This window comes from Bison bison, unplaced genomic scaffold (assembly GCF_000754665.1).
Source record: "Bison bison bison isolate TAMUID 2011002044 unplaced genomic scaffold, Bison_UMD1.0 scf7180017864108, whole genome shotgun sequence".
In the NCBI taxonomy this organism is placed as follows: Eukaryota; Metazoa; Chordata; class Mammalia; order Artiodactyla; family Bovidae; genus Bison; species Bison bison.
Window position 1 is genome coordinate 2,120,647 of NW_011494680.1, and position 10,751 is coordinate 2,131,397.

General features: G+C 42.6%; 1 protein-coding gene across 1 annotated transcript in view; it reads right to left on the reverse strand.

Annotated features, from left to right (window-relative positions):
- Window positions 1-10,751, reverse strand: part of FER1L6 (fer-1-like family member 6) — a 175,416-nt gene that overhangs the window by 27,675 nt on the left and 136,990 nt on the right. Inside the window, exons 32-34 of the mRNA XM_010839005.1 lie at window positions 10,054-10,148; window positions 6,151-6,345; window positions 1,488-1,658 (exon numbers count right to left, since the gene is read on the reverse strand). Coding sequence (XP_010837307.1) covers window positions 1,488-1,658; window positions 6,151-6,345; window positions 10,054-10,148 — 461 coding nt within the window. The remainder of the gene's footprint in view (window positions 1-1,487; window positions 1,659-6,150; window positions 6,346-10,053; window positions 10,149-10,751) is intronic.

Consider the following 10,751-nt stretch of genomic DNA (forward strand, 5'->3'; position numbering starts at 1 on the left):
AAAAAAAAAAAAAAAAAAAAAAAAGTTTTTAAAGTGTGCATTCCTTTCAGTGGAATAAATCCATGTCGATGGATGAACACTGAATGAATTATCAGAAAGGTTTGCAATGGCTTTTGTATGGTAATGCTCATAGCAGCAATATTTCTAATAGAATAAGGAAGAAAAATGTAAATGCCCTGAAATTCAAGAAGGGAAACTGGTTATATAATTGTACAATAAATTTATATAAGGGAATACCAGAGAGCTGTTAAAATAATGATTTTGAAGAATATTTAATATCATAGAATGCTTATGATATAACGTATAAATGCAACAAGAAGCTTAGGAAATTGTATGGTTAGTATGAGTCCAATTCTGGGAGGAAATAACGTAGAAAAAGAGCTTCCCTGATGTCTCAACAGGTAAAGAAGCTGCTCTCAAGGCAGGAGACAGGATACACAGGTTCGATCTCTGGGTTGGGAAGATACCCTGGAGGAGGAGGGCATGGCAACCCACTCCAGTATTCTTGCCTGGAGAATCCCATGGACTCAGGAGCCTGGTGGGCTACAGCCCAAAGGGTCGGAAAGAGTCAGACACAACTGAGCAACTATACATACATGCAGCATAGAAAAAATGCTGAAAGGAAACACGTACACACTCTTTCATGTAAGTTTTATCTATGAGTGAAATAATTTGAGCATCATTTTGTACTTCCTGTATTTCCTAAATTTTATACAAGAAATATATATTACTTTATATTCAAAAATATTTCTAAAATTACACCATGGAAGCCTAATGGATGTTTTTATATTTTCCTTTTTTTAATATATTCTCATAGCTGATATTTATAAGAATTTTCTCCTAAGATATCAAATAAGCCATACTTAAAAAAAGAGTAAATTCTGGGAGTTGGTGATGGACAGGGAGGCCGGGTGTGCTGCGGTTCATGGGGTCACAAAGAGTCGGACATGACCAAGCAACTGAACTGAACTGAACTGAAAAAAGAAATCTAGTATACATTCTAAAATTAAGCAGAGCTCAAAAACCTTTTTAAAGAGAGACTTGGACCCACTTCTCCCTCATGTGTAAGATGGGAATAACATCTCAATGGGTTTTGAGGAGAACTGAATTAGATATACCATATGAAGTACATGGTATATTTTAAGTACTTGTGAGTGTTGGTTGTAATTAACTAGGATATTGGCATTTGTATTATGTTAATCATTCTTCTAGCATCATTCCCTACTGAGAACTCAGCCCACCAGGCCCAGCTAATCAACTGAACAAATACAACTCTTGACTTGAAGAATCTGCCCTGGGTTCCAAATCAATATTGCCTCCCCAGCCCCAAATAGCTTCAGGTGCAATGAGCAGTTTCCATGTCAGCAGTGAGCCCTGCTGACATGGAGCCCATCTGAGATATTAAAACTGAGTCTTAGGTGGTCTTCCCAGTGCCTGGGCTGCAGCCTCAGGGCACCAACAGTGACTCCACAGGAAGAGGAACTTACATCTCATACTGACTCTGCAAGCCACAGATGGCTCGGTGCTTGCTGTAGAAGCGGTTCTCCAGGTCAATCCTGGTCTCACCAATGAGGTCGTCCGTCCCAATCAAGTCATGGTCGTAGATCAGCACAGAGAGCAAGGACTCCTTTGGGAACGTGGCCTGGATCTCAAATGACCTGCCGTCCAAGCAGAGGCTTTAGGAATCAACAGCATTTGGTGCTGCAGAGAACTTTTTCCTGTTTCACTTTTAGCTCACCTACAGTCCATTGTTGCTGTTCACTCACTAAGTCATGTCCAGCTCTTTGTGACTCCATGGACTGCAGCACGCCAGGTTCCCCTGTCCCTCACTATCTCCTGGAGCCTGCTCAAACTCATATCCATTGAGTGGGTGATGCTATCCAACCATCTCATCCTCTGCTGCCCCCTTCTCCTCCTGCCTTCAATCTTTCCCAGCATCAGGGTCTTTTCCAATGCATTGGCTCTTTGCACCAAGTGGTTAAGTATAGGCCTACGGTCCGTAGGAACTCACTAAACACTGAGAAACCCAATTACTACTTAATGGATATTTATGTAGTTTAATTTTTCATTGAGATGCAAACAATTTCCAACCCTTTTGTCAATTTCCAGTAGCCAATCATCTACTCTCTCATGGGTCACATCTTATAGTCTCAACTAGGGTGACAGCAAGAGGAAGAGCAAAGTCCTTAGATTTTGGTCTCAAACAGAACTGATTTCTAATCTTGATTTTGAATCAGCTACTTCCTGGTTGTAAAACATTGGGAAAGTTATTTCAACTCTTTTGGGCTCTTTACATGTACACGAGGATAAATAATACGTCTTCTTTATAATATAGCATAGTGGTTAAATGGGATCTTGTTTATACAAAACACAGATTTTACTTCCAGGCATTCAACTGGTGCCCAATAAACTGCCATTTCCTCTCCCCTCCATTGTGGATTCATCAGGGAATATCAGCTGCGTTTATTTGAGATGAAAATCCTATTGACAATGGAAAACCATTAAAACATAGACGTGCAGGACTGGGATGTGTCTATACAAGATTCTGAGCCCCTTGTGAACAGAGAGACTTGCCCTCCTCATCTCTGCATTGTTGGAGCTTGTACTTCAGCTGCAGAAAGCAGACACAATAAATGTTTCTTTGAATTGTGCAGGATCTCAGAAATCATCATATCCAATCTCTTCCTTTTACAGCTAAGGAAACTGAAGTCCAGAGAACACAGAGGACTGGCCTAAGATCACAGATCATGTCAAACTAAGATAAGTATCAGTTTCCTTCTAATTCCATGCTCCCTCCACAATTCCACCCTAATGCAGTGTTGAGAGGAATAGGCATGATGTCGGATTTCCTGTAACAATGTGTTATCTGTTCTACTGAGCATTAGAGAAGGTGATTAAGAATTAAATTGGGAATGTAGGCCTGCATTTTAGGCAAATGTGTTCTTAAAACACCAATGTTTCTCCAGCTGTTCCTGACTCTGCTCTGGGACAACACAGGGAGGGCTGGTCTGGGAGCAAGGGACAGAGAGGAGGCAGGGAGGAGAGGAGATTAGAGGGCCCATTATTTCCCCAGTTGTCCTCAGGCCTGTCTGGGCTGTGGCCTTCAAGGTCAGGCCCACTTAACCCGACTCTCACTCTCCAGAGTGGTAGGGAGAGCAATCACAGCATAGCCCAGAGCCAATTAACCCTCCCCAAAGAGAAAAATGCAGAGATGCTGGACAGCTCCTTGCCTGTAACTGACTGAGGCAGCCCTAGCAGGCCAGGAATACAGCTGTGAAGAAATTGAGTTCATTTCTTCCACCTGAAGTCATAGTATTACCTCCCTGGGTTTCCAAGATTTGTATTTAAAGCTGTAATGGATATTCTAGAGGCATCTCACCAGAAAGCCCCCAGCCACCTCTGAGCTTGGCCATCACCAAGCTGCTGCCACCAAGGAAAGACTTATTAAGTGTTTAACTGCCCCTGGCAACCATGACAGAGGACAGAGGGCTCAAATGCTCTGATCCGTCTTTCAGGATGGTGTGCTGTGTGCTCACTGGTTCACCTCTCCTGAATTTTCATTAGTGCTGTCCTTAGGAAAACCACCAAAAGCAGCTTGCCATGACTGGATCTCCAGTCACTCAGGGGGAAAATTAGACTTACACGAACTTGGGTGTCAATGTGATATGACCTCTGGATACAACATTGGTGTGAGAAAAGAGAATGCATCATGAAATGGGTAAAACCTGAGTCTTATAGAAACATTCAGTACTGTGAACCTTTGGAGAAAAGATGTCCCATTGTTTCTTTGTCCAATTATTACTTCTTTTTTGATTCATTTGTTCATTTGACATTTATGAGACATCATAATATGTGTCATGTGTATCAGGCACTGTGGTTACTAAGAAAATGAGGAACCTCCAACTCTTCAGATGTGTACACCCTCAGGATAATGGGGTTCCCTGAAATCCCACTGAAAAATTACCGAAGGATTGTTTCCCCATTGTACATTCATTCGTTTATTCTATAATTCTGCAGATACTCAAAGAGCATCTGCTCTGTGCTATGCCCTGTCTGAGGCACTAGGGTCACAGCAAGGTACAGGGTACAGGGTACTTGATCAAGTCCCCATTGGAATGGAGCTCACATTCTAGTGGGGAGATGGGAAACAACCATAAACACACGAGAAACACACCAATTCATGCTAGAGGTTATGAAGAAAACTAAGGCAGGTCTGGGCCAGGGCATCAGGGGAGGAGCCTGTGACATCCTCTTATAAAGGTCTCAAAGAGGGGTTCCCCAGACCCCAGTCCAGGCACAAGAGCCCTCCATGGCCCCTGCTAGAATTTTTCAAGACTGAGCCAGCAGTATCTTTCCCTGAGTAACAATTAAATACACATCCACAAAGCATCCACACCTGGAAGGCTTCTGGAAGAGGCTCTGAAGTGCCAGAGGCAGGAAGGAATATCCCAGCAGCTTCTCCTTTGTTTACCATGGTCATAAGTGGAGGTTATAAAACCAGTCTAATTCATGGCATTATGGAGAGAGCAGCTCATAAAAAGTGACTACAAAGCGCTTGGCAAAAAGAAGTGCTGGTTACATAAACAGCAGGTAATGATAAAAGTCATCTCCGATCAGGGAAGCAAGGGTACATTTCCCTAGCACATCCTTTTAATCATTCTCTTTAATCGGAACAAGCAAGATTGTTTATTGTCTTATTTCCTGGGGAGCAATAACATGTACAGGAGGCCTGGCATGCTGCAGTTCACGGGGTCGCAAAGAGTTGGACACAACTGAGCGACTGAACTGAACTGAATCACATGTAAGAGGCTGGTTCTGATCAAATGTCAGAAGTTCCAAAGCGACCACAATTGTGTAAATGAATTTAAATGAGGTGGATAGAGATTTCATCCCATGGTCCTTGGGACTCTGGGAAAAAAGGAATTAGATATACTTAAGATGTGTACATTGCTAAAATGATTATCAAGGTGGAGAGGAAGGAAGCTAATGCATTTTGAGTAGCTACTACGCAATGTCATAGACAATGCTGGGTGCTTATCATACTTAATCTTCTGAAGGCGTATGAGGGTCAAGTGTCACTGTTACTGCTACAGATCAGAGAGGTTAAGCCATCTGCATGATGTGGCAAAGTGAAACCCAGGTGTGCTTGACTCCAGAGTTAATGGCAGTCAGGCTCACAAACACAACCCTTTTAGAAGATAAATGGGGTGATAAGGTTGCTGAAGGGCTTCCCTGGTGGCTAAGCCAGTAAAGAATCCACCTGCAATGTGGGAGACCTGGGTTCGATCCATGGGTTGGGAAGATCCCCTGGAGAAAGCAAAGGATACTCACTCCAGTATTCTGGGGGAGGGTTGCTGAGAACTGGAGAATCCCTGGCTCACCTAAAATATGCAAATGCAATGTCTTGTAAACACTTTGCAGGAACACTGGGGGTGCAATTCAACTTTTTGCCTGCAGTGTGCTACATGCTACATCACTTCAGTCCTGTCCGACTCTTTGCAACCCTATGGACCATAGCTCACCAGGCTCCTCTGTCCATGGGATTCTCCAGGTAAGAATACTGGGGTGGGTTGGCTTGCCCTCCTCCAGAGGATCTTCCCAACCTAGGGATTGAACCCACGTCTCTGACATGTATCTCACTTGCAGGCAGGTTCTTTACCACTAGTGCCACCTGGGAAGCCCTAAGGAACTGAAAAATGATACGAAGCAAAAATCCCTTTGGTAACAGATGAAGACTAAACATCTGGCTCCTTCTCTTCTACTTATGAGTGGTGTGAACTGGAACAAATTTCTAAACCTCTCTGGGCCTCGATTATCTGGTCTGTAAAAATGGACTCTCTCCAAGGCAGGAGGGGGAACCTTATGACTGTTCAAGGGGCCTCTTACATTTGAGATCTGGGAAAATCATTATTGGAAAACCATGGGCATGAAGATCATGCACAACCAAACTGCTGAAGAGACCAAGGAAAGAATCCGGCCCTTCCCCATGAATATTGACTTGATTGGCTGTTATCATGAGCAGGAGCCAGCATTTAATCTGCACTGTGTACTCAGACCCACACAGCTCTACACACCAACCCCCTCCTCAAAGAAACACCACAGGAGCAAACACAGAGAGGACAGTGCAGTGAGACTCAGATGGCCACTGACCTTCCAAATACTGGGTTCAGCTGTTTAGGGATGTATTTGTCCCGGTCTTTGATTTCAGTTTTGCCAAGCTTGATCACAATGTAGGGATCCGATTTGCCATCTGGATCAGCTGGACTAAGATTAAATGCCTGGAGAAGAGGGAGGAAAAAAAAATCCTTCAGTCCAGTGGTTCTCAACACTGGGCACAGGGACCATCTGGTAATTTTAAAGAATACTGATGCCTGAATTCTATCCTAAAGAATTGATGCTTTTGAACTGTGGTGTTGGAGAAGACTCTTGAGAGTCCCTTGGACTGCAAGGAGATCCAACCAGTTCATCCGAAAGGAAATCAGTCCTGAATATTCATTGGAAGGACTGATGCTGAAGCTGAAACTCCAATACTTTGGCCACCTGATGTGAAGAACTGACTCATTTGAAAAGACTCTGATGCTGGAAAAGATTGAGGGCAGGAGGAGAAGGGGACAACAGAGGATGAGATGATTGGATGGCATCACCGACTCAATGGACACGAATTTGAGTAAACTCCAGGAGTTGGTGATGGACAGGGAGGCCTGGCGTGCTGCAGTCCATGGGGTTGCAAAGAGTCGGACATGACTAAGTGACTGAACTGAACTGAGTTCTATCCCCAGATATTTAATTGTTCCTGGACTTTGTGATTTTTTTAGATGCTTCCTAGATGATTCAGCCAAGTTTAAAAACCACTGTTCTAGCCTTTCCACTCGGCTGTTAAAAGTTACCAGCTTTGCTCAAGTCCTGCTTTCTCTGGAGCTGTCTCCCCAGTGGGAAGCACTGGTTGGGACAGAGTAAAGAGGAACCTGCTGGACGAGGAGGCAAAAGGCATGAATCTGAGTTCCAGTTCTAAGTAGTCATGTGATCTTGGACAAAACAAGTCATCTCTTTGAGATTCATCTGTAATATTATGGGCTACACATAAAAGCTTCTCCTAAAACCAGTTGGCTTTGAAATGCATGAGCCCATCAGTCTTGCATTGAGTGCTGGTCAGCTAAGTAACAACCCATTTCCATCAGGGAGGACCAGGGTAGGGAGATGGTGAGGAAAGATATGGAAAAGATGGAGAAAGTGCAAAGTTGAGAGCTGGATAAGAAACAGTCTTATTTTTAGAACTCTATCCTACAGACACAAAGCTGTATTTTCAAGGTTGTTCATTAGAATATCGTTTAATAACTAAAAATTGTGAACAACTTACATGTCAATTACTTTGGAAGAAACAATTCAAAATTGGCCCTTTCCCATTTACTCTCATCACATCGCCAAATTAATTTTTGTTGAAGTATAGTTGATTACATCACCAATTTTAATTCTTTATGTGGCAGTTATCTCTAACATTTATCTTGCTTATTTATGTCTGTGGTTATTTTTATACCCTCCTAATCCTCATATCATCTCCAACTAGTTATTATCTCCATGAGAGCAAGAGAGTACTATCTGTCTTGTTCATTACATTATCTCCAGGTCTTAAGATAGGGTCTTCCCAATTCTGATGAGTGAATGAATGAATGGATACTATGTTAATTCAGTAAAACACTAGGTGGTTACTAAGAGGAATGAAAAAGACCTGTATGAAGCGATCTAGAAAAATGTCCAAGGTACATTACTAACGCAAGAAAGAAAATAGAAGATCAACATGTAATGCATGAAGTGGGACTCCATTAAAATATATATCTGGATGTAGTTGTAGACAAGTGTAAATAGAGATGTGTTTGCATAAAAAGAGTATATATACATAAGAAGGGTAAGCTATTTCTGGGGATGGAATTGCAGAATTGAGGGGATTTGATTTCTTTCTCCATGCAACTTTTGAGTAGTATAATTTTTTACTTCTTTGGTATTTTTATCAAATTAAGAGATTTCAAGATTTCAATTATTTAGTTAATTAAATCAGTGTGAGAAAGCAAACCACACATAATCACTGTTACTAGAAATGTCAAGGAAAAACATTGGCTATCCACAGTCTATCCTAAACCCTAAAACTCAGGGCTGATATTCTCTGACTCTTCATTTGTTCAAGACCTGCCTGTGTTCAAGTTTCAGTCCCAGTCCTCCTTCCTCCTTCCTCTATGCTGTTTCCTGAGCAGGAGCCTGATCTGCATTCTAGAGGGTGCTGCTGCTGCTGCTGCTGCTGCTAAGTCGCTTCAGTCGTATCCGACTCTGTGCGACCCCATAGACGGCAGCCCACCAGGCTCCCCTGTCCCTGGGATTCTCCAGGCAAGAACACTGGAGTGGGTTGCCATTTCCTTCTCCAATGCATGAAAGTGAAAAGTGAAAGGGAAGTCGCTCAGTCGTGTCTGACTCTAGCAACCCCATGGACTGCAGCCTACCAGGCTCCTCCGTCCATGGGATTTTCAGGCAAAAGTACTGGAGTGGGGTGCCATTGCCTATTCTAGAGGGCACCTGTATACAAATATAGATATATGCATACACATATACACATATGTATGTATAAATATAAAAGTGTGCTGCAGGTATTTGCTAAATGAATACACAAATCATAATCCTTCTCTAGTCTCTCCTTCCTCCTATATAGATCCTATGTTCTATTTGATTCATGAAAAAGATGGCAGGGTTTTCTGTAGGGAGGAAAAATAGGTGTGGGCAATAAGGTTTGAAAATGCTGTTAAAGAATCAAGCTGTTAAATCAGTTTCTTTGCTTCTGGAATTCTCAGAGCATTCAGCATGCTAATAAACTTTACGTATCTCAGGGGTTGGACAAGGAAAAGAATTATTATACGCACAACATTTCCTCAAATTTATTTGAACACATGGTCTATTTCCTGAGGAATGCACATTAATTATCTCTCCCAAGACATGAGTGACCTCTTGAACAAAATTTTGAGATTTATCTAAATTCTCCTGTGGCTGAGTGTTTAATATAGACCACTGGCATTGCCAGTAACACTTTACAAGTACTTCTCATCTTTCCAACTAGATTGTGACTTCCTTGAAGGCAAGGACTGTTTTGGTTTTTTTTCCCATCACAACATCCTTAGTGATTAGAACATGCCTTGCACGTGGTGGTCATGGTGATGATGGCATTGCTACTAATAATGAGGGGAGCATGAGAACTGCATGCTGGAAAGGGGACATTTCATTCTACCTTAGCATTAAAGAATAATTCATCTTTGTTTTATGTTTCATTTCAGTTTCTTAAAAATATTTTATGCAATGTAATCAAAAAGTTAATATGCAATAATATGGCTATAAATCAACTTCAAGGTCAAAATACAAATACATGAACCATGAAAGTCGAGCACATGGTCACTTTGATCAAGCAGCAAATTTGGCCCCAAGCTTCCTGGCAATCGGGCTAAGAAGTTTCACAATGAAAGATCAGTGCCCTCACTGTCAGTAAGGAAGCCTAGGGCAGATAATAGTTTTCTTGGGAATGTACTGGAAATGAAACGTCTGACTGCAGCAGAGCAGAGGCATAGCTGGGTGGGAGCGGGAGGCTTGAGCAGCAGCGGCTGCCCTGTTCTGCCCTGGCTCTTTTCACTGGCTGGCTTGCCTGGGAGCTGCCTGCTTCAGTGCTGCTTGGTTCTCTGCTCAGCTAGCAGCCAACCACAGAGAGCAAACAGAGCTACACACAGTGGTCCTGGCAGCTTGGGAATATTTTCGCTGAGTGAAAAGCCAGCAAATGTCCGTGTTACCAAGCAAACTCTATTGTTCTTTAGTCGCTAAGTCACATCCAACTCTAAGTCACATCCATGGACTGCAACCCACCAGGCTCCTCTGTCTGTGGGATTTCCCAGGCAAGAATACTGGAGTAGGTTGCCATTTCCTTCTCCAGGGGATTTTCCCAACCCATGGATTGAACCCACATCATCTGCATTGCAGGTAGATCTTTTACCTGTTGAGCCATTAGGGAAGCCCAACCAAACTTTATACCCCTTATTAAGAACTGCGTTATGTTTTCTCAAAATTCCTGTGTCAAAGCTGTAACCCCCGATGTGGTTGTATTTGGAGACAGGGCTTTTACGGAGCTAATTAAGGTTAAACGAGGTCCCAAGCCAGGCTTCAGCAATACGTGAACCGTGAACTTCCAGATGTTCAAGCTGGTTTTAAAAAAGGCAGAGGAACCAGAGATCAAATTGCCAACATCCACTGGATCATCAAAAAAGCAAGAGAGTTCCAGAAAAACATCTATTTCTGCTTTATTGACTATGCCAAAGCCTTTGACTGTGTGGATCACAATAAACTGTGGAAAATTCTGAAAGACATGGGAATACCAGACCACCTGACCTGCCTCTTGAGAAATTTGTATGCAGGTCAGGAAGCAACAGTTAGAACTGGACATGGAACAACAGACTGGTTCCAAATAGGAACAGGAGTACGTCAAGGCTGTATATTGTCGCCCTGCTTATTTAACTTATATGCAGAGTACATCATGAGAAACGCTGGACTGGAAAAAGAACAAGCTGGAATCAAGATTGCTGGGAGAAATATCAATACCCTCAGATATGCAGATGACACCACCCTTATGGCAGAAAGTGAAGAGGAACTAAAAAGCCTCTTGATGAAAGTGAAAGACGAGAGTGAAAAAGTTGGCTTAGAGCTCAACATTCAGAAAATGAAGATCATGGCAT